The 23,989-nt window shown below is 47.7% G+C and overlaps 2 protein-coding genes and 1 pseudogene across 2 annotated transcripts in view; 2 read left to right on the top strand and 1 right to left on the bottom strand.

Moving 5' to 3' along the window:
- Positions 1 to 23,989, top strand: part of ACADVL (acyl-CoA dehydrogenase very long chain) — a 187,069-nt gene that overhangs the window by 131,066 nt on the left and 32,014 nt on the right. The window lies entirely within an intron of this gene.
- On the top strand, positions 1,012 to 1,471 carry LOC131417003 (FUN14 domain-containing protein 2-like; annotated as a pseudogene).
- Positions 14,147 to 17,100, bottom strand: LOC131417006 (asialoglycoprotein receptor 1-like). The gene is made up of 8 exons (XM_058559919.1): positions 17,010 to 17,100; positions 15,780 to 15,959; positions 15,559 to 15,654; positions 15,410 to 15,481; positions 15,073 to 15,159; positions 14,834 to 14,985; positions 14,651 to 14,757; positions 14,147 to 14,546 (listed from the first exon to the last, which is right to left on the bottom strand). Exons 1-8 carry the CDS (start codon positions 17,074 to 17,076, stop codon positions 14,390 to 14,392), a joined length of 918 nt encoding a protein of 305 aa, XP_058415902.1. The 5' UTR covers positions 17,077 to 17,100; the 3' UTR covers positions 14,147 to 14,389.

Here is a 23,989-nt window from a genome sequence, read left to right as displayed (position 1 = left end):
TGGGCTCCGCGGCCTATGACAGGAGCAGAGAGCAGGCGCCTGTAGCAGGATGGAAGGTGAGGTGCATGGCTATGGATGGAAGCAGGGTAGCTTGGTATACTCGAAGATGGGAAAGTGAATGACTCCACTTAGCTGCAGTAACACCACCAAATCTTGGTGGTTTAACACCACAGAGCGTGTTTCTCACTCACATCACAGTCCAAGCAGGACAAGTTTCCTCACTGAAGTGACTCAGGGATCCAGGCTCCTTCCCTCCTCGGCTCTGCTGTCCATTAGGGCCTCCTCAGAGCCTTCCTCAGGTTCCCTCCCATGTGGCCAGCTGAGGAGCAAAGAGAAAGAATGAGAAGGACCAGGTATGACACGTGATGGCCAGGTCTCGATGCACACCACTTCAGAAGTAGTGCAGGCCAGAATCCAGTCCCATTGCCCCAACCTACCTGCAAACGGGGCTGGGCAGTGAAATCCCCATGTGTCCACACAGGAGAGGTGACACCTGAACATCCAGGGGTCTCCCCGACAGAGCAAGAGAGGGAGCTCTCGTCAGATTGCTGCCATTTTCTCAGTGAAATAGGAAGCAGGGTCATGGGCTGAAAGTGAGGAAGGATCAAGAGAGGAGAAAGTAACGATTTTGGAGAGATGGAGAGGGGATTGATGAACAGAATCTGCAGGAATGCCGGGCAGTGCTGAGGATTCACTTGAAACTGGTCGCAATTTTAAAGTCAGACAGGCCATCACGTGGCAATGTTTTGTTGTAATTGGTGTTGCTTCCTATGGTGTTGCCATCCTCAGCTGCTCAGGGGCAGGAATAGAGTAAGAGAAAACAAGAATCTAACCAGGATTGGGGTTTTACCTGGCGAGAGAGACAGAGGGAAAGAGGGGCAAGGGAATTCAGGGCATAAAAGGATTATAACTATAATTTTAATTATAATTACTTCAAGCTCACTGAGAAGGGCAGTGAGAACATGGCACTCACTGTCATGGAAGTGTGAAAGGGCCACACCAGCCCCTTTGATGTCCTTGAGAGACAAGTTCACCCAAATGGCCGTGTCTAGTCAAGAAAACTTTTGAACCAATGGACCTTGTAGAATTTGCTAAAAAGCAGTTATGTTCATGCAGGAAGCTGGGCCCTCTGCAGAACAGTCTAGCGTGGTGATCCCCCCATTGATGAGAGGTGTCCCTGGATGGCATGTGGGTTTAATTTTCCAGGAGGTTGGAGAGTTGGCTACAACAGCTGTGAGAGAGAGATTTTTTTCTCCTTTAGTTTGCAAACCATACTGGGTGCATCAGAGTTGACTGGCAGTGAGTAGAGAAGGATGTGAAGAAAGCCAAGGAACCACTAAAAATCCCTAAGAGCAACCAGATACCTACTGAAGTCAAAAGAAAAACTGAACAGGTGGCATCATTCTTGAAGAAGAATGTTCCAGTGACCGAGGGATTTTTCAGAGACTTTTTGCTTGGTACGGCATCCTAAGGAGGGCAATTCTACTTCCATTGTTCCTGGGTAGGTTTTTTCCCAATCCATCTTTCATCAGAACATGTCAGTTGTTTTTTCCAACCAGGAGCCTCTCCACTCCATGAGACATTGAGTGTCTCCTCCTCATCTTCTCCTGAGCCTTCCTCACTGCAGTGGCAGAGCAGAAGGGCGTTCTATAGGCATGTGTTGACATGGGTTAACTAAGATGGCCCTAACATGAGCTTGATGACCATGGAAGAGACAATAGACATTCAGTTCTCCCAGCACACTCCTCACTTGGCTAATCGCCCCCTACATAAGATACTCAGCAACATTCTTGCAAGATGTCCCACCATGGGAGGTTGAGTGGATCCTCCAAGGCTGTCCCACACCTGAGATTCAGAAAAGAAACAGCAAGTGCATAGATACCTTGTTATTATGAGCTGCATGAAAAGGAACTAAATACATTTGCCTTGAGTTTGAAGTATTTTGGTATCTTGGTGTCTACTTTCCTTTTCAGTTGGTTTTAGGTTACAGAAAGAGAGCTATTTACACCTGTTATTATTATCCTGACCAAAATGGCAACATAAGCACTATAATTGAAAAGTCTGAATATAGAATGAACTATGCTACAGGTATGTGCTGTGCTGAAGGTCCTGTATTTGGTGAAAGGTCTTTAGGGAAACCAATTGATAGCAACACATCATTGAACGGTCAGGCTTGGTGAGTCATTTAGGGACGTTGAGATGTTAGCCACAGGATTTTCCACCAGACAGGTGGAATGCATTCCATGGTTATTTCAAAAGAGTTTATTTATGGTGAAACATGTGACTTCAGGGAAGGGAAGAAGCTCTCGGGTTTTTATTCCATAGAAAAGGTTTTAAGCTCAGAAATTGGAAGTTTACTTCACCTCTTTTTAAAAGAGGGGCAGCCATAGCTCCTCTGTACCAATTCTACTATTTTTTCATTTAGCATGAAATGAAACACTTGAACCTGTTTTTGAGAAGCAGCATTCCAGGCATTCAGAATTGGAAAAGATAGAACATAAGAAGTAAATTATTTCCAGGACCAGCCCAGTAGCATAGTGGTTAAGCTCGCGCGCTCCACTTCAGCGGCCCGGGGGTTCGCAGGCCTGGATCCCGGGCACACACACACACACTGTTCATCAAGCCATGCTGTGGCGGAGACCCACATACAAAATAGAGGAAGATTGGCACAGGTGTTAGCTCAGGGACAATCTTCCTCAAGCAAAAAGAGGAAGATTGGCACAGATGTTAGCTCAGGGACAATCTTCCTCAAGCAAAAAGAGGAAGACTGGCAACAGATGTTGGCTCAGGGCCAATCTTCCTCAAAAAAAAAAAGAAAGAAAGAAAAACTATTTCCATCATCAAATATTTTTTTAAAGTGATGAGGTCAGTGAATTGGATAGCAACGGTCCCACGACCATTTACTGCATCTTTTCTCCTCTGATTTGAAGCTCCTCCTTAGTTATTAAAGGAAAACTCTTGTTTCCTCTATTCACAACATTTCTGACACCAAATGTGTGGGGTTTTTTCCCACACCAACCAATTCTCCAACTCTGTAGACACCAACTCAGTGTCCTACAATTCAATTATGACACTGATTACCTGGCATTAGTGCAGACCCCACAGGTTAAGGGCTCAGTGTCACAAAATTGCCCCCCACTTCAGATGCCATCACAACTCCCAGGTTGTCACCTGTACATCCGACCAACCAGCTATAAGTCAAGTGTTCCCACAATCCCTTCTCAAATTCAGTAATTTGCCATAAAGGCTCACAGAACTCAGGGAAACACTTACTTACATTTATTATAAAGGAAATGATAAAGGTGACAGATAAACAGCCGGATGAAGAAGATACATAAGGTGAGGTCTAGAAAGGTCCCAAGTGCAGGAGCACCTGTTCCTGTGGAGTTAGGGTACACCACTCTCCTGGCACGTGGATGTGTTTACCAACCCAGAAGCTCTCCGAATCCTACAGTTTAGGGATTTTTATGGAGGCTTCACTACATAGGCATGATGGATTATTAACTCAATCTCCACCCCATCTCCCATCCATGGAAGATGAGGGCCGGGGCTGGAAGTTCCAAGCTTCTAATCACGGCTTGGTCTTTCTGGTGACAAGCCCCCATCCTGAAGCTATCCAGGAGCCCATCCAGAGTCACCTCATTAGGACAAAAGATGCTGTTCTCACCAAGGAAAAGCCAAAGGATTTAGGAGCTCTGTGTAAGATGCTCCTATCACTCCCATCACTCAAGAAATTACAAGGTTTTTAGGAGCTCTGTGTCAGGAACTGGGGACAGAGACCACTATATATATTTCTTATTATTAAGTCACAATTATCTACTAAATTCCTATATGTACTTGGGTGTAATAGATATCTGTTCTTCCTATTGTGTGGTTTGCCCTCCCCCACCTCCAACCCCCAATCACCATATTTCTGTGAACACTCTCCCCCCTTTCTATGTGGTCACCACAGCAGCCACCATGACATGACTCTGCCCTCGGCTCCAGTTTATTGGCACAGTGTTAGTCAGCGGACCCAAAGAGAGCCAATCAGTATCTTCCCTGGGAGTCTGGGGGGAAAGAAAAATGGGGGATTAATAATGCAAGGTATAAATCTCAGGAGTGTTGTAAGGATGTGAACTGAAGAGCAGAGAAGCCGGTCTGAATAAGAGAGGGGAATGAGGTAGATGCTCTGAAAGTAGTAGAGGTGATCCAGAGGGATCTTCCTGGGTCCCCTACAGAGAACTAGTCCCCATTTTGATTCACAAGGCCCAGCTACACCCCTGCCCAGAGATCCCACAAGATATTCCACAGCCCTTCTGATAAACTCCCTTCTTTGCTTAAGCTGGTTCCCATTGGATTTCTGTCACTTACAACCAAAACAGCCCCAACTAATTCCCTGGATCCATTTCTGGAGTCTATTCCATGTCATTGATTCATCTGTCCATTCCTATGCCAGTGCCAAGTGTTGTTTTTTTTTTTTAATGATTTCTCACGTTTTTTTTTTTTAGGAAGATTGTCCCTGCACTAACATCTGTTACCAATCTTTCTCTTTTTCTTTTTTTGTTTTTTTTTTTTTCCTCCCCAAAGCCCCAGTACCTAGTTGTACATCATAGTTGTAGAGTTGTAGCTGTTCTACATGGGCCGCCTCCTCAGCGTGGCTTGATGAGCAGTGAGTTGGTCTGCGCCCAGGATCCGAACTGGCGAACCCTGGACCGCTGAAGCAGAACACACGAACTTAACTGCTACGCCACCGGGCTGGCCTCAAGTGTGTTTTAATTACTTACTTTATAGTACATTTTAATATCTGATAGGATAAGTACCCTAATGGTTGTTCTTTTAAAATTTTTCTGCTAGCTATTCTCACACATTCTTCTTCCAGATAAATTTAGACTCATGTTGTCAAATTAAAAAAAAAAAAAAAAAAGCATTGCATAGGAATTTTGATTTGGATAACCTCGAATTTATACATTAATCTAGGGAAAACTGAAATCATTGCACTATTGAGACTCCCCAGCCAATAATAAGTTGGCTGTATTCAAGACTTTGTATCACTTTCATTAGAGTTTTACAGCTGTTTTCATACACATCTTGCACATTTCTTAAGTTCATTCCTAGACGCTTTCTGCATTGGGTGCTATTGTGCATCCTCATTCTTCTTTCTGGAGTTTGGGTATGGGGCTTGTAGCAGACCCCACCCAAACACATGCCCTTGACTATCTCCAATTTCAGCCACAACAGAGGTGGACAGTTCCATGCGAGCTCAGACAGCTCCTCCTGCTGACAGCGTCCCACCTCAAGCATGAGCCATACTTTCCACCCCAGCATCTTCTCTAGCGCCACTAGGAGCCAGCCCAGCCAGCGCAAGTCCAGCCCGGAACTGCTGGGGAGTTAAGAGCCACGGGGAATGGGAGCTGTGGAGAAGCGCTCCAGCCACCCCTCCTTTAGGTCGACTGTTCTGTACACTTAGAAGATACTGGTGAGCCCCCGAAGTGTGCAGCAACCTTGGCAAGCTCCCTACTGGACTTTCCCCTTCCCCACTCACGCCCCCCTCCTTCACTCCTGCTTCCTGGAATCAGCTCCCAAGAAAACTCCCCCCCTCAAGCCTTTCTCTCAGGCTCTGCTTTTGGGAAATACTCAAACTAAGACAGGCGTCCTGTGCGATTCTGACTCACGGTGAGACCATAGAGTTTTACAGGAGAATCACTTGAGCCAACTGGTTTGCCCTACTGCCAAGAAACATCACACCACCTCCACATGGCTGTTGAACAGAGCTGAGACCAGTCTGGCCTGTAGTCAGGAGCCACGCCCTGTGTCACCTCACATAGGCGAGAGTGAGCACTGGGAGATAGTCCTCTTAGGGGCTACCTTGAGGGGCAGGAATGGCTAAGTTGGCCCTCCAGAGAGCTGGGGGGGGACCCAAAAACTCCAGAGACATGGCTTCCTTTCCTCTTACTCTCCTTCCCAGCATGCAGGCGCACACACACACACACGCACTCTCTCTCACACACACACACGCACACACACGCACTCTGTCTCTCACACACACACACTCACGCATGCATCAGGCTATAACCGGAATATTCCTGAGTTTTCCAGCCTTTGGCACCCTGCCTCTCCCTTCAATACCTCTGACAAGCTTGTAACTCCTCCACAATACCGCAGCCCTCCTTGGTCTTCCTCCCCATAAATCCAGGCCACAGCCCCTCCTTTTATTCCCCAAAGCACAGTTAACTTGAGGCAATAAAGGGGGAGAGAGGACAGTGGCTGGAGAGGAGTTAGGGGGTCAAGTGGGGAATTTTTGATGCGAAAGTCTTGAATCCATGGAGGGAGAGAGGATGAATATGTGAGAGAAAATCAACAACCATTGGTGTGAGTTAAGGAAATATATAGCAATCGTGTATGGGGTGGTGCTACACAGAGGGGATTATATTGTATATATTATTTTGCAGCTTGAATATTTTACTTAATTTCTTAAAGACCTTAAGCATGATTCCCACCCCCTCCAACTATTACCATAAATTTGCATCACACACTCCAGACTCAACGTTCTGGGAGACAGGGTCCTGTGGGCAACATCTAAAGTACATCCCACCCCCGGCTACACCAGGGAGGCGAGACCGACAACACGGTGCCTTTGGCTACTTGTGCCCCTTGGTGTGCACATAATGAGAGATTCCCTAAAACAGAAATGACAAATGTTTACTATAATCTCCTGTTTCTCTGTTGGGTTGCATTTGTTCTTTGTATTCTGGGTATTAATTACTTGTTATAAACGCTGCAAATATTTCGTCCAAGTCCATCGCCTGTTTCTAATTTTAGTGAAGTCAAATCTGTCAATCTTTCCTGTAGAAGCAAAATATTATTTCCCTGTATTGCACTTATAAAAAATCTATTGTCTCTTATATTTCCATTAAGTCCTATCTTTAGGCCCTGCATTTTCTGGTTCAGCTCTAGTGAATAACATATGTACAAGAGCTGAGAGAATAGTGTGATGAACACCCACGTACCCTTCACTCGCTTCAACAATTATCAACATACGAACAGTTTTGTTTCTTCTACACCCATCCCACCTCCCCTACTGCCCTGCTGAATTATTTCAGAGTAAATCTCAGACATATAATTTTACCTGTAACTATTTCAGCATGTATCTCTAAAATACAGAATCTTCTGTTTTTAACTTAACCACAATACTATTATCATACCAAAAATAATTCACAATAATGCCTTATCCAGTTAGTATTCAAATTTACCTGATTTTCCCATAGTGTCTCTTTACAATTGGTTTGTTCAAATCAGCATCCAAAGTTCCCACGTTGCATGTACTGGATGTGTCTCTAAAGGCTCTTTTAATCCATAACAATTCCTCCCTGTTTTTTTTTCGTGTCATTTATTTGTTGAATAAACCAGAAATTGGCTCTTTAAAATCTTCCACCTTCTGGCGGCCGGCCCCGTGGCTTAGCGGTTAAGTGCCCACGCTCCGCTACTGGCGGCCGCGGCTCAGATCCCAGGCACGCACCAACGCACTGCTTGTCCAGCCATGCTGAGGCCGCGTCCCACATACAGCAACTAGCAGGATGTGCAACTACGACATACAACTATCTACTGGGGCTTTGGGGAGAAAAAGAGAAAAAAAGGAGGAAGATTGGCAACGGATGTTAGCTCAGGGCTGGTCTTCCTCAGCAAAAAAAAGAGGAGGATTGGCGTGGATGTTAGCTCAGGGCTGATCCTCCTCACAAAAAAAAAAAAAAATCTTCCACCTTCTGGATTTGACAGAATGCACGCCTGTGTGCGTGTTCCCCTCTCCACTGAATTTCCTATAAACTGGCAGTTAGCACTAGAAGCTTAAGCAGATTGAGGTTCAAGGTTGTCTGAAAAAAACTTTTCACAGGTGAGGCTGTGTAGCCTCCATTGTGTAGAAATAGGAGACACCTAAAGTCTGCACGTTTTTAAAAACTGCCCTCCTCCTTTCTAATAATTTTATTCTTATTTCTCGCTCTGGATCAACCTCAGGCTAGTCCAGAGGATGGTTTCCCTCCTTGTCTGGGCCCACCAGTCTCTGGTGGACTGTGTCTCATCTCTCCCCAGGAGGATCCCAGCAATGTGGAGGTAGAGATGTACATGCAAATTTTTCCTTCTGGACCAGAGGTGAGGTTTGAGTTTCTCCCACTCAGTTCAAGGCACGCTCTCAGCTTCAGTCTGTTCAAGGTCCTTCTCTCATTTTGATGTTTCACCTTCACCCTGGTTGCACCTCCCATTCTCCCCTCCTTAAGCAACCACTTGAATGGGTTTGACATGTCCTTGAAAATGTATGGATCCTTGAAATTTATGTAGCGCTGTTGTGCATGTAAGCTGTTGATGTTTATCAACCTTATTGTGTTCTAGACTGCGTTCTCTTTTTTACTTTTTTCATTCAATGCAGATTTTAGGTCTCTCCATATTGCTGTGTGTACATGTAGTCACTGTTTTTTCCTGTGCAATACACTTTAATTGATTTGTTCCCAGCTTTGCTGAGGTATGATTGACAAATAAAAATTGCATACATTTAGGTTGTACAACATGATTTTTTTAAGGTGTACGACATGGTGATTTTATATATATACACATTGTGAAATGATTCCTGCAGGCAAGCTAATTAACACATCCATCACCTCACATGGTTACCATTTTGTGTGTGTGGTGAGAACACTTAAGATCTACTCTCTTAGCAAATTTCAAGTACACCATACAGTATTATCAACTATAATCACCATGCTGTTCATTAGATCCCCAGAAGCTATTCATCTTAAAACTGAAACTTTGCATCCTTTGACCAATATCTCCCACCCCCCCAGCCCCTGGCAACCATCACTTTACTGTCTGGTTCTATGAGTTCAACTTTTTTAGATTCCACATATAAGTGAGATCATACAGTATTTCTCTTTCTCTGTCTGGCTTATTTCACTTAGCATAATGTCCTCCCAGTTCATCCACATTGTCGCAAATGGCAGGATTTCCTTCTTTCTCATGGCTGAATAATAGTCCATTGTATATATATACCACTTCTTCTTCATCCATTCATTCATCAATGAACACTTAGGTTGTTTCCATATCTTGGCCATTGTGAATAATGCTACAATGAACATGGTGGTGCAGATATCTCTTCAAGATCCTGATTTCATTTCCTTTGGATATATACCCAGAAGTGGGATTGCTGGATCATGTAGTAGATCTAGTTTTAATTTTTGAGGATCCTCCATCCTGGTTTTCATAGCGGCTGCACCATAGTCACTGTTTCTAAATGCTGGACAGCAGTCCACCAGGCACACCTATCACGTAAAGCTATCGGCAGGCACCTAGGCCCCTTCCGGTTCCTGCTACCCAAACAGCACTGCTGTGAACATCTTTGGTGTGTCCCATAATGTACCAGTGAACGAATTTCCCTGGTACATATACCCAGAAGTGGGATTGCAGGGATCGTGGCATAGATGCATTCTTAATTCCACTAAATACCTTGCAGAATGGCTGTTCCAATTTATATTCCCCTCAGCAGTACATGAGGTTCTCATTTCCCCTACGTCTTTGCCAGCACTTGACTTCTTGTCTAATTTTTGTCATTCAGATGACTGTGAAGAGATGGCTCATTAATGTTCTAATTGCGTTTCTCTCTTACTAGTGATTATAAGTATGTCTTCATATGCACATTAGACACCAGGAGTTCCTCTTCAGTGAACTGTTTATATCCTTTGCTTCTTCTCTGACTGATTTCCTATCTGTTCCTTCGTCTCTGGGCTCCTTCTGTGCTGGATGTCTTCCATTTGTCCCTCCACATCCAGTGGCCTTAGAGGCAGAGCTGTATGGCTGCATCAAATTGCTCCCTTGCCATCTGGCTTCCAGCACTAGCAGGATATCAGAGGGAAGGAGAGAAGAGGGGCGAGGCTATTGACTCCCCCAGTCCCTCCCTGCAGAGTAGTTGGGGTGCAGCTGCCTCCTGCAGCCAAAATTCACAACAGCCTGACAAAGTCACAGCTCGTTGGGGGATGGGGGGTGGGGGTACTATCCACACAGCTTTCTCTCTCCATGTGTTCCTGGAGGAGCTAACAACTCCCCATTGCCGGGACACCTGGGCTCCTGCCCTGTTACTTGTGGCTTCCTAACCCTGCTCACACCTTTGTAAACTGTCCCTTTGTTAAAACTTCCTCCAATTACCCATTTCAAGTATGCCATCTGTTTCTTGCTGGAAACCTAACTGATACATTGTCATTGAGCTGAAATGTTTAATTTTCATGCAGTCAATTTCACTAAATATTTTGGCTTTTTGGTACTTGCTTTAGAAGTCTTATTAATGAAGTTCTTCTGTGCCCTTTGCTAAAAAGATTCTCCTTCCTTTTTTTTTTACCTCCCTATTACTTCTGGAATTTTACCTTTTATATTTAGGTCTTGAATAGATTCAGTATCCACCTTTGCGTGTGATGTTAGGTATGGATTTTTTCTTCATATGCAGAGCCAGTTTTCCCAATAATGTGTTTCCTCCACCAATTTGAGGTGTCCCCTTTATTGTATATTAAGTTCCCATTTGTACATAGTTCTGTCTCTGAGCCCCCTAATCTATACCATTGGTCTACTTGTCTGTTCTTGTATCATCACCATTCTGTTTTTATGAATATAGCTTTGTAATATATCCTAATATCTGATAAGTCGAGTTTCCTTTTCTCCCGATTTTTGCCTTTTTCCCCCAAATTGTCTTTTGTCTTTCTATATATATATATATTTTTTTTTTTTTCGTGAGGAAGATCAGCCCTGAGCTAACATCCATGCTAAGCCTCCTCTTTTTGCTGAGGAAGACTGGCTCTGAGCTAACATCTATTGCCAATCCTCCTCTTTTTTTTTTCACCAAAGCCCCAGTAGATAGTTCCATGTCATAGTTGCACATCCTTCTAGTTGCTGTATGTGGGACGTGGCCTCAGCATGGCCGGAGAAGCGGTGCGTCGGTGCGCGCCCAGGATCCGAACCCAGGCCGCCAGTAGCGGAGCGTGCGCACTTAACCGCTATGCCACGGGGCCGGCCCTCTATATAATTTTTTGAAAAAGATTGTTGAGCTGCTTTTAAAAATCCAGCTGAAATTTGTACTTTTATTGCATTGAATTTATATATTAATTTGGAAAGAATTTTAATTTTTTTCTTGTATGTTCTTTATACATTATTGTGGTGATAGCTGGCATACACCAGCTGAAGCCTCCTATTAGGTCTCGTTGTTGATGGTGTTGATTTTCCATGTAGATGATCATATTGTTTTATCTCTTCCTTTCCAATCCTTACAACTCCAATGCCTTTTCCTGTCTTGTGCACTTTGGCCAGGATACCCAGGGTGACGTTAAACAGTAGCATAATAGCAGTGTGGCAGAGACTTCTAACAGACCCCAATATACATTCTCCCCTTTTCTCTACACAAGGGGAGGGCAACAATTTTCTGTAAAAGACCAGATAGCAAATATTATAGGGCTATCAGGCTTCATTGTAACTACTCAACTCAGCTTATAGCATGAAAGCAGTTATAAACAGTACGTAAACAAATGAGCGTGGCTGTGTTCCAATAAAACTTTGTTTACAAATACAGGTGAGAGCCATAGTTTGCTGACTCCTGCCCTGCGTTAATAGAATCATCTGGCTTTTAGCTGAAATTTGGCCATCTAAAATAAAGAGTACAATTCTCAGCAACATTTACAGCTAACTGTGGCCCTGGGACTAGTTCTGATCAAAGAGATATAAACTAAAGTACACACAACTTCCAGAAGTGTCCTCACATAGAGAGAGAGAGAACACGCCATTCTCCTCCCTTCTCTCCTTTCTGCTGCCTGAAATGTGTCATGGCTGGAGTGGGGCTACCCTCTTGGAATATGTGATAGAATCCACATGGTGAGAATAGTAAAGCAACAAAACAGAAGCAGTCAAAGCCCTAAAATATTTTATCATAAATAGGTGTTGAACTTTTGCCAAGTGCTTTTTCTGAATTATGTAATTTTTTCTTTTATACTCCATTAATCTAGCCTTCTGTACTCCTTAAATCTATTTTATTAATAAATTTTTCTGATGTTAAACCGTCTTTGAATTCTTGGCATATATGCTAGTTGAACGTATTATCTCTCTTAATACACCACTTGATTGGATTAGCTAATATTTTATAAAGGAATTTTACATTTCTGGTCATTATAGTGAAAATTCTCTATTTGAAATTAATTAAACCTTTTTTTATGGTTCAGTATTTGCTCAGTTTTTTAACAATGTCCCAGTGTGCTTGAAAAGAATAGGTATTGTGCAGTTGATGAGTGCAGTGTACTAAATATGTCCATTGGATCATAATAGTTCAATTTGGGGTTCAAAACATCCGTTTCCTTAGTGATTTCTTGTCTGCTTGATCTATCAGTTACTGAGAGAGATGTACTACAATTTCCTATTGTGAATATAGATTTGTCTTTTTTTCTTGTACTTCCAAAATTTTTGTTTTGTGTGTTTTGTGGCTATGTTGTTCAGTGCACATATATTTAACAGTGGTGTATCTTCTTGTTGAATTAAGGGTTTTATCATTGGAAGTGACCCTCTTTATCTCTAATAATACTGCTTGTTATAAAGTGTACTTTATATGATTATTTTGATTATAATTTGCCTCATATATCTTTTTTAATACTTTTGCTTTCAACCACTGTTTTAGATGTGTCTCTTGGGCATATGGTTGTATTTTACTTTTTATTCTGTCTGGAAATTCTTGTCTTTTAACAGGATAATTTAGTCTTTTGCATGTAATATAATCAGCAACATATTTGGATTCATAACTAACCTTTCATTTTGTGCTTTTTCTTATCTACCTGTTCTGTTTCTTTTACTCTCCTTTCCTGCCATCCCTAAGATTCATATTTTTTCTTCATTTTTCTCCCACATAAATTTGGAATTATAAGCTCTGCTTCTAAGGGATTGACCTAAAAATTACAACAATGGTAGGAAAAACACTGTCTTTGCTGTTTCAAATCTGGAAGTGTTATTATATCCTCTATATCTGTATTTCTGGAACGTTTGTCTTTTTTAAAGTCAGGTGTCTGTGTTTCCTTTTTTTCTCCTTCATATTTGTTTATTTTATTCATCTTTATTCACCTTTACTTTATTTACCTGATTCAAGTATCAGATTTTTCTTTTATTGATCATATCTATGTTTTTACATTCTAGTTTATTAATTTTTGCATTTTTAAAAATAAATTCCTTCCTTCTATTTTGGGGGATTTGTTATTCTTTTTCGAGTTTCTTGAGTTAGCTTATTTCACTTCAGCCTTTCCTGTTTTTTCATAAATGCACTTAAGGCTATATACATTTCCTCCTGGGAGCTGCTTTGGACCCTCCCACAATCTCAGGATGTAGTGCTCTCCTTGTTCATTTCTATATCACTTGACTTTATTTCGATTTTCTCTTAAATTCAAAGTTATCTAGAAAGATGGGAAAATTTTACATGTTGTAGATCTTTTTTGGCTATACTTTTGTGCTCATTTCTAATTTTTATTTTATTGCAGTCAGAGCATTGCTCCTGTTTCGAATTAGACGGGGTCTTATCGTGGGCTAATACATTGTCAATTTTTGTTGATTATCCCAAAAGTGCCTGTAAAGTCTTAATCTGTTTGTCCTGTTAACTCCCATCCTGGGTTGAGGATTCTATTTATTTGGGGTCTTCTAGTCCATGGTACTGGTTTTCCTCACATATTTGGTGATTCTTCGTTGTGGGCTCATCTTCTCCTTCACTGTATTTGTTACCTGTCTGTACATGCGTCTTCTCTTCACTGTACTGCTTACAAGAGATACCAGTGAGTTTCATTTGAAGCTTTTGAAGCACTTAACACATTCGGGTGGTTCTGTTTCTAGGGGGACTGCTGGAGGCAGGATGGTCCGGGTAACAATACAATACAATTACAGCTGAGACTCAGAGAGTGGAATAACTGCCTTAACTCCGCCCCCCCCCCCCCGACACCCCCACTCCCCCCACCCCCCCAACACCCATAAAAAACGGAGCCAGGCCATCTGGCCCAAAGCCACCCGTTCTCTGCCCCTGCCCCCTGCCTGCCCAGGGCTTCCTAGAGCCAACCAGCCCACTCCTGATCCCTCATCCCCAATAACCAGACAACTCAGAATGGTTAGTATATTTCTCTTCTTTTTATTCTAAAAAAAGTTGCCAATAATAACCTGCAAACTGCAGAAAGTGACGTGTGTTCCAATCTCCACACCCCTCCAAACATCATTCTACCTTCCTCAGACACAGCTCTTTCCCCTTCCCTTCAAAGCCTAGATGAAGATACTCGAGAAGGTGGAGGAGGCCCCCAGATAGGAGGATCCCCAATCTCAGCCCCTCTGGCGGGAAAAGGCGCTGAGGAACTAAATTAGGGGAGGGCGGCTCCTAGGTGTCCCTGTCCCGCGCCGTCTCGCAGACCCAGCGGTAGGACCTCTGGCAGACGTCATCGTTCCAGCGGCCGTCCTCCGTGAAGTGGGCGCAGTCCTCGCCTCCCCCGAGCCCGTGTCCGTACCAGTCATCCGGCTGCTCTGGTCTCCAGTTCCTGAAGGGACAAGCCGGATGTGGCCCAGAAGGCCAGCCCCTCAGGAGGGCCCCCAGGAGCCCCGGACCGCCAGGTGGGGAGGGCGGGGCGGGGCGCACACTCACTTGAAACCCGTCTCGTACTCGGTCCCGTCCACCCATTTCCAAGTCCCATTTTGGTCGGTGAGGCCCATCCAGGTGGGCACAGGGCCAATGTGGTGCTGGACAAATTTCTGGGGAGAGAGGAGGCGGGTGGTGACCTCTCCTTAAACCAGCTAGCCTCCCAGATGAACCCTCCGGGGCCCTCACCTGCTCGTCCCAGGAGCCCACCACCACCAGGTGGGCGTTCTCCAGCTGGCAGTACTTGTTGGCCTCGGGCCAGGGCTTCCCAGAGCGGGAGAACCAGTAGCAGTTGCCTTCGTGCTCCACCCAGTTAATGGGGCAGCAGGTCCCTTCAGAGCCTGGGGGGGCAGGGGGAGGTGGAGGGGCTGAGGCGCCGCCTGGAGGGGAAGCAGGCAGGAAAGCCGGCCGGCGCCCCGCCTCCTCACCATTGCCCTGGAGGGTGGCCATCTGACAGCTCAGGCTTCGAAGGTCAGACACAAACTGCTTCACGTGGAGCAGCAAGCTGGAGTGCTCTGGGGAGACAGAGGACAGGGGGGAGAGGGGACCATGGGGTGAGGAAAAGGAGGTCAGGATGAGCGCTGGGGGTTAGGAAGGGTCTGTCATCTGCATGCTGGGGCCCAAGATCAATCACAGAGGCCCCTGCCACAAGACCCCTTGGTTTGGCCTGAGAGACCTCCTCAGGTCTCTCACACAGACGCAGACACACACACACACACACACACACACACACACACACACACACAAAGACGCTCCCTCTCTGACCTTCATTCAGGGCCTGCTGCTGTTTCTCCAGCTGGGACTCCAGAGACTTCATCTTTCTGCCCACACTTCCTCCTGGGGGAGAGACTTGCTCAGTGTCCCAACATCCCTAGAGTTCCACAGCCCCCCAACCCCAGCCCAGCCCTCCTCACCCTGGTTGCTCAGGGCCTTGACCTCGACCTCCGTGGTCGCTGTGAAGTTGCTGAACGTCTCTCTCAGAGCCCGAAGCTCCTCCTGCAGCTTGGAGTCTGGCAGGAGCCAGTGGGGACAGGACAAAATGAGGGGGCTGTGCTCACCATCACAGCAGCCGCACTCCTCCCATTTCTGTCCCCCGCAACATTGCTCCCTTCCCAGCCCACCCACGGGCACCCACTCTGGGATCCGATCACACAGATGACCACCAGCAGCAGGAGGCTGAGGCCCAGAGAGAGCAGGAGGAGGCGGGTTCCAGAGCAGAGACGTTGAAAGAGCGGCTGGGGAGGAGGCGGCCCTGCAAGAGGAGAGGGTGTCAGGGTCTCCAGGACAGATGGGAGCCTGGGGCAGCTCTGGGGTCCTAGGAGGATAGCAGGCTAAGGTTCTTCTAGTAGCCTAGGAGGAACCACATAGATTAAGAAATTTGGGCCGTGGGTGACCCTGGGGGCCAGAAACAACTGGAGGTGGGAAAGGGAAGAGGGATCAAAAGGGGTGCAAAGCTTTGGCCGGCCCTAGGCCTACCCAGGTCCTGGGCCTTTGCTGACACCTAGTGGCAAACTGTGTCACTGCAGCTGATGAACCTCATGAGAGCCTTGAGGATGGAGTGTGAACTGGAGGAGACTGGTGGAGTGGGCAGCCGCCTGGGGAGTCACTGCTCCCCCCTCAAGGGGCAAGAGAAGGGGTTTTCTTTCTCTCCCTATGAATCCCACTCCTCTTTGGCTGGGTGCAGAGAGAGAAGGTGGACTTCAGGACCCTCAAGTTGCTCCCACTCGGGGAGCCCTGTCCCTGTCAGCTGGAATATGGGGGCCTCCCCTCCAGTCTCTCCTCCCCTGCAGCCTCTTCCCCTATCAAAGGGCACTGCCCACTCCCATCCCCCAGGGACTTCATCCTTGCTCAGCCCAGACAACATCTCTGCTCGCATGAGAAAGAAGAAAGGCTTGGTTTTTGATGGAGAGCTTTGTCCTCCCTCGGATCAGAGATCCCTCAGCCTCTTCACAGAAGCCTTACCCCCTTGACCAAACTGCTCCCAGATACCCCATACACTCTCACTCACACTCACTCACACTCACATGGCCAAAGCTCCCCGGGTGTTGGAAGAGGAAAGGAGGAGGGAGCCTAACTTCTTCCAGTCACTCCCACCCCTCGGGTCTACCCTCTCCCCAGGGTCCTGAGAAGTGGGTGACACGGCGAGCGTCAGGAGGGTCATGCAGAAGCCTTGGGCACCTGTCACCAAGAAAGAAACTGCAGCTTCACATCCTGCACCTCCCCTAAGAGGGGCGGCTCAGACACCATGTTCTTGTGAGCGGGGTAGACCCGGAGACAGAGTCAGGGGTCACAGAAAGAAGCTGAGGCGAGGGGGCGAGAGCCACCTAATGCTCACCTTTCCGAAATGGGGGGAGGTGTCCCTCACCTTTTCTGAGCTGATGGTCATTCTCCTCGTTGTCCAGATGCTGAAGATCTTGATACTCCTTTGTCATGGTAAGGCTGGCTGAACCTGGGACAGGTCAAGGCTGGGGTTAGGGCTGAGGTTGGGGCTGAAGGGAGTTGGGATGTGGGGTCTGGTCCCTTTCTAAGTGATTGGGGGCTACATGGAGACCTTTCTTCTTTCCCCCATTCCCTCCCAGGCCTGACATCCAAAACCCACCCTCTGAAGTTTTCCCACCCAGCCCCCACCCCTCATGACAGCGAGTCCCCTCCATCCCCTCCCCCTCCTATCCCCAGTCAGTCCTTCTGCCTTTCTTCCCCTTTTACTTGCTGAAGGTCTCAAGGTTGACTCCTGGGTCCCTCAATGCTATGCAGATCCTCGGCTAAGGAGGGAGCTGAAGCCTGGAGAATTGGGGTGCGCGGATAGCCCCGGATGGTGGGATGGGAGGGGGCAGGGTCCGTGCGAGGGCCCTGAGCCCTGTGCGTCTGCGTGTCTGTGTGTCTGCGTGTCTGTGTGTCTGAACATGCCGCACCTGGCATCTCCAGTGCCTGGGACTTTGGACGGTAAACAGAAGTGGAAATGGATTGGGAACTCAGGGGATGTGTGGGGGTGGGAGCGGGGGATGGGTTGCCTCTGTTTTCCTCCCCAGAGAGGGGGAGTCTCCTGGTATGTCCCCCCACCCCCACATGCCAGTCACCTCACTCATTGCACACTTTGGGAGGGGGGCCAGGCCAGGAGAGGCCGGGGTGCAGTTCACTGTTCCCCTCTGCCCCTCTGCCTTTCACTTGCTGCCTCTAAATTTCCCAGAATTGTTGGTGTCTCCAAATATCCCTGACTAGGATCAAAGGGACCCATTCTCTGCTCTTGCCCAATCTGGGCCTGTGACCCTGGCACCTGAGCCTAGGCCCCAGCTTCCTTGGGGGCTCAGTCGCCAGGCTCCCCAGCTCAGGGCTGACTGGCTTCACTCTCCTGAGGAGTAAAGTCCTCCAAGCAGCATGGGGTGCAGTGAGGGGAGAGGCAGGAGAGCAGGCCTTTCCCACCTCAGCTGGGATGGGGGCCAACAAACCTCCACGCCTCCTACTGTGCGCCAGGGCTTTTCATTCATTAAGTCCTCTCATTTCCCCTAGATTCGCAGATGAGGAAATGGAGGCCCTGAATGGTAAGAGCTTCCCCAGGGTCACACTGCAAGGAAGCAGCAGAGGGAGGACTGGAATTTGGGCAGCCGGATTCCAAGAACCGTGTGCTGGCCCCAGAACCGGGATCCCGTCCTGTCACCCCAGCTGGGCCCCAGGGTCCCAGAGATGCTAAAACTCTGTGCCTCAGAGTCCATAGTGGGTTCAGAGAGGGTGGTGTTCAAAGAGGTGTGTGTGAATTTGAATTATGCTAAATTAGAAACTGGGCAATATTAAAGACATTAATAAGTCTTGCTTTAGGCCCCAAATGTGAAGTCATACAAACCCTATGTTACAGTTATTTCAGTGAGAAAACTAGATTTGAGTCAGGAGGGTTTTACCTCATGTGAGATATTCAGGAACACATCCCTTTCACATAAAATGGGAAAGCCTTGGGTGCGCCCCTGTTGTTTGCAGGCACTGGGACTGTGGCCAGTAATTTTGGTGACTCTCGGGCTGTTAATTTAGCATTCTCAGATATTATCACTTACAATCTGGTTTATTCAGGCAAACAAACCTACGCTGTTTTGGTCAGAATAGTGGTTACCCTTGCAGAAGTAGTGACTGGGAGGAAGCACAGGGGGGCCTCTGGGGTGATGGAAATGTTCAGCTTTTTGATCTGGACACTGGTTGCATGGGTGTGTTCAGTTTGCAAAACTGCAGAAAGCCGTGTGCTTATGATCTGTGCATTCTTGTATTTGCACGTTATATTGGAATAAGACATTTTTGAAATCTGGTTTCTCCCTATAACCATGTTCCCCAAACTCATTGATTAGGGAGCAGTGCTTGGGCCAGTGCCAACAAACACCCTCCAAAGCCACTAACTTGAGAATGGGAGTCAGAGGTGATAAAGGCTGTGAAGAAAGCCAGACAAACAACATGACACACGGGCCACCAATTTACGAGGAGGCCCTCTGCAAAATACCAGAGATAATCCTGAGAAACCAAAAAGTAGCTAAAAACAAAACTATACCACATGGTGGTAGATTTATGCATTCTGAGAACTCGTTCACTCCTCACATTTGTTCTTTTGAGAATATATACCTTGAATCATGCCAGGTCTTCGGGGACAAAGCCTCATGTATTCATCTTCTATTGCTGAGTAACAACGTACCACAAACTTAGTGGCTTAAAACAGCACCCATTTGTTCGCTCACATTCTGTAGGGCAGAAGTCCCACTGGGTTCTGTGCTCAGGGTCTCACAAAGCTGAGATCAAGGGGCTGGTAGGACTGTATTCATTTCTGGAGGCCAAGGAGAAGACGAATCTGCTTCCAAGCTCGTTCCTTGCAGCTGTAGGACTGAGGCCCCCATTTCCTTGCTGGCTCTCAGCCAGGGGCCGCCCTCTGCTCCTAGAGGCCACCGCATTCCTCGTCACATGGGCCCTCCATCCACTAAGTCAGCAACAGTGTGTGGAATCTTTCTCATGCTTCAAGTCTCTCTGATTTCCTCCATGCTTTTAAAGGGGCTCGTGTGATTAGATCCGGCCCACCTGGATAATCTTCCTGTCTTAAGGTCAACTGTGTGTACAACATATATATATATATATATGGTCACCTATAAGGTCAACTATCTACATAACATATACATATCTAACAACATAATTGTGAGTGGTATCTCAGCGTATTCACAGGTTCCAGGGATGACCACGTGGCATCTTGGGGGCCACTTTTAGAACTCTGCCAACACACTTCACACAAAGTGACCCCCATCCCCTCTGAGTACACTTCCCTGTGGGATGCAGAGCACATGCAGAGAGCAATTCAGACAGAGAGGCTGGGCTCCAAACCTGGGAATCCCACCTTCAGGGCAATCGAGACAGGCTCCTGAGAGGAGGTCTAAAATGCTAGCCTGGAAGCACAGGTGGGATTTTATCAGTGGTAATAAGCAAGTGACTCTGGGAAGAGGACACAGAAAGGTAGCTTGAACCAGCCTTGAATCTCAGGGTGAGGTGTTCTGAATGTCATTTGGAAGCACAGAGGTCTCCAAAGGGGGACACGCACCCCAGAGGGTCACAAGATCATCCATTAGGAGTGTGGTAAGAAAACAGAACTTTATTTACATACATTTTTATCCCTTTTCTGTAGATTTCTACTTGGGGGTATGTTTTATAATGTACATAATAGACTTGTACAGCGGTCTATGTGTATCAGTGATCAGTTGCTACAAAATGGTCATCCCAAAACTTGGCAACTTAAAACAAGGAGTATTGATCATCTCACTCAGTTTCTGAGGGTCAGGTTAGCTGGCTGGTTCTGGCTCATGGTCTCCCACGAGGTTGCCATCAGCGTGTCAGCCAGGGCTACACGCACTGGAAGACTTGATGGAGGCAGGAGGACCAGCTCCAAGGTGACTCACTCACATGGCTGGCAAGTGAGCGCTGGCTGTTGGCAGGAGGCCTCAGCTCCTCACCACATGGGCCTCTCTCCCCACAGTCTGCTTGAGTGTCCTCACAACGTGGCAGCTGCTCCCCCAGAGCAAGTGATCCCAGAGCACATGATGGAAGCGGCAATCTCTCTTATGACCTGGCCTCAGAAGTAACGCTCCATCATCTCCACAGTATCCCTAGTGGTTACACGGGTCAGCCCTACTCAGTGCGGAAGGAACTACACAAGGGGTGAATACCAGGGGGAGAATCATCGGGGTCCCTCTGGAAGGCAACGTGTATAGAATTATTAGATGAGTGAGTATACATTGGGAGACACACACCCAAAAACATTTTACTGACGGGGCACCTGAACAACAAGGTTAAAGACTGGGACTACAGACTAGGGGCCCACAAAGAGTTGCAGGCAGGGCAGTAAGGATCTGAGGTCAGATCTGTAAGTTGAATGATGGCCTGGCCTTGGGTGGCTGATGGGTCAGAGGTGGATTGCCAAGAGACAGGGAGCTCAGTCAGGCTGCTGGGCTGGTCCCAGTGAGAAACCGTGAGGCTTAAGGCCAGAAAGGGAAGGTCACGTGGGCAGAACTTTAGCAGAGGAATGGAGTGGCCCTGGTGGCTGCCGGACATGCAGCGAGGGAGAGGCCGGGGGGGGGGGGGGACAGCTGTGCACCTGACCAGGTCCAGATGGCTGCTGGAGATGGGTCTGGAGTCTGCAGAGATTTCCGGGCTGGAGACGCTGAAGCAGAGTCTTGGGTGTGGCCCAGGTGTGGCAGCGCCTGTGATGAACCCCACCCAGTGAGAGGGCACAGTGGAAAGAAGCCCAGGACAGAGCCCCTGCCAGGGGGAGAAGCAGAAAAAAAGTCCCAGGACTGCCAGTCCTACAAGCCAGGAAGTGGGGGTGACCTTCAGCCAGTTCTGGGGACCCCGAGTGCCAGGGTAAAGACTGCCAGGGAGAGAGGGGGATGGGCCTCCTATCAGGGTGAGTCAGGAAGAGGGAAGTGCTTTTCAGACAGGGAGGCCTGAGCAGTTGGTGAACAGAGGAGGGGCTGGTAGAGAGTGAGCGAGCGTGTGGATGCCGGAGGTCCGCAGGATGCTAAGGGGGTGAAAGGCCAGTGCAGCAGAAAGAGCCCGAGGGCTACTATCAGGCTGATCTGAGTTGACCTTGCCCACATCTGGAAAGAGGGTCTAATGCCCATCTCAGAGAGTTAGGGTCAACGTTAAACAAGATAATGAGGGAAAAGCATTTAGCACAGTGCCCGGCACATGCTAACTGCTCAGCACACACCAGCTGTTTTCGTTCTCATTACCATCACTAGCAGCACAGCCAAGAGTTGAGTTAGACCTCCATGCCCCCTGAATGTGGAGTAACGGGGGAAATGTGGGCAGAGGATGTCTCTCCCCATATCCCAGAGAGTGGTTACTGACTTCTCTGGGACAGAACTGGGGCCCTGGCGTGTTGTCCCTTCCATGGAGAGAGACCTGGGTTCTGAGCTCCCTCTGCCCTTGCCCACCCCTCAGAGCGCTTTCAACCTCGAGTTTGGAATGGGCCGGCCTTGCTCTTCCCCAGACCCAGAGGGTTGGGACTGCACCTCATGCCTCTCGGCACCCTCCAGGCTAGAGTGGGGCACCCAGCAGACCTCAAGATGAGGTGACAGGACAAATGGGCAGAGGGGTGAAGACGAGGCTCAGTGCTCACTTTCCAGAGGGGGACCATGGTGCCCCAACTCTAGGAAAGGCTGAGCAGGGCTTGGGTGGAGATGAAGCAGGAGAGGTTAAAGGAGATGCGCTTGCGGGGGAGGGCTCAGCCCCAGGAGCAGAGGCAAGGGAAGAGGGGCTCCCCGGGGCTGGAAGGGGAGATGGCCACTGCCCACAAGCTTAAAACGGGAACCGATACAACCCACCCAAGGGCCTCAATATGCCCTCCGTGCCGCTGGGCGAGAACTTGCCTGCGGGATGGAGCCTGAGCACTGGGCTCCGTAGGGTCTTTCTCCATCCTGGTCTCTCCTCCCCAACTCCACTCTCCACTCCAGGCACAACTTTTCAGTGTTGGGACAGCCAGGATTCTGTGACCCAGGACCCTCTCTACTCCTCTTCCCTACTTTTATTTAGAAGGCGAAAATTTTAGAACAGTTTAAAACTCCAAATGTTTCCAGGTTTGGGTTTTTTTTTTTTTTTTTTTTTTCGGTGAGGAAGATTAGCCCTAAGCTAACATCTGTTGCCAATCCTCCTCTTTTTGCTGAGGAAGATTGACCCTGGGCTAACATCCATGCCCATCTTCCTCTATGTTATGTGGGACGCCGCCACAGCATGGCTTGATAAGTGGTGTGTAGGTCCGCGTCCAGGATCCAAACCTGCAAACCCCGGGCCACCAAAGCGGAGAAGGTGAACTTAACCACTACACCACCAGGCTGGCCCCTCCAGGTTTTATTTAACTTTCAAGTTCACCCAGTAACTGAGAATAGACCAAGAGGCCAATAGCAATGATCGTTACCATTTTCCAGCCTGTGCCAGGGAGTAAGCAGAGGGCTTCACGTGTGTCATCCCCTTTGTTCCTCACAAGAATCCAGCGAGGTAGGAAGTTATCATTCCCATTTTACAGCTAAGGAAAACTGAGGCTCAGAGAAGTTACCTTTGCCCAGTTGCAGTGATGCCACAACCTCCCTCATCTTAACCTCACAGCCGCCTCCCAGCTGGCTCTCTACCAACCCTACTGTCCACTGGCACCAGGATACCCTGTCACTCCTTTCTCGCAGCCACCAACAGCTTTTTATGGCACATCGAATAAAGTCCACAGAAAGTCCTAGCGTCAGGCTGTGCTTACCTCTCTGACCCGTCTCCTGTTTCTCTCCCTCCCTCCACCCCACAACTCTTCCTGTCCTCCGACATTCCAAACTTCTTCCTACCCTGCTGCTCCTCTGAACCTGGCACACTCCCCTGCCCCAGGCTTCGGCATCCTTCCGGTCTCAACTCAAAAGCTGCTCCCAACTCAAAAGCTGCTGCAAGAAGAGGCCTCCCTGATCACCGGTCTCAACCAGCAAGGACACCTAACCAGCGGTCACTTTCTTCGCTTAACAGCACCGTTCCTTTACTTCCTCCCGCCTGCTGTCCCCACTGGATGGACCCCAAGTTCCCTGAGGGCAGGACACTGCAGTCCAGCATTTCAAACACTGCCTGGCACCAAGGAGGATCCAAATAAGTATTTGCTGAAAGAAATAGAGAGCGGTGAAGAAGAGGAATCAGGATTTGAACCCCATCTGTTTGGGAACCCAGTGGCCTATCCACTCAAAAACCCAGTCTCCTTAAAGGGCCAGGGAAGAGCTCTTCATAGATTTGGAGGAACACAGCCCTGACTGCTCCCATGCTTCCCTCTGAGTATGTGGAATGAGAAGGGGAGGAACTTTTCTTTAAACC

The sequence above is a fragment of the Diceros bicornis genome, chromosome 18 (assembly GCF_020826845.1).
Source record: "Diceros bicornis minor isolate mBicDic1 chromosome 18, mDicBic1.mat.cur, whole genome shotgun sequence".
Taxonomy (NCBI): domain Eukaryota; kingdom Metazoa; phylum Chordata; class Mammalia; order Perissodactyla; family Rhinocerotidae; genus Diceros; species Diceros bicornis.
The sequence above is the reverse complement of the archived record's forward strand: the minus strand, read 5'-3'. Positions and strand labels throughout refer to the sequence as shown.

What these genes read in the sequence shown, in the direction of transcription:
- LOC131417006 (XM_058559919.1), bottom strand. Translation starts at nt 17,076, where the DNA reads ATGACAAAGGAGTATCAAGATCTTCAGCATCTGGACAACGAGGAGAAT. An exon ending in GCAGCAGGCCCTGAATGAAG is followed by an intron (nt 15,160 to 15,409) that starts GTCAGAGAGGGA and finishes CTGTCTCCCCAG; the next exon opens with AGCACTCCAGCTTGCTGCTC. An exon ending in GGCCACCCTCCAGGGCAATG is followed by an intron (nt 14,986 to 15,072) that starts GTGAGGAGGCGG and finishes CTGCCCCCCCAG; the next exon opens with GCTCTGAAGGGACCTGCTGC.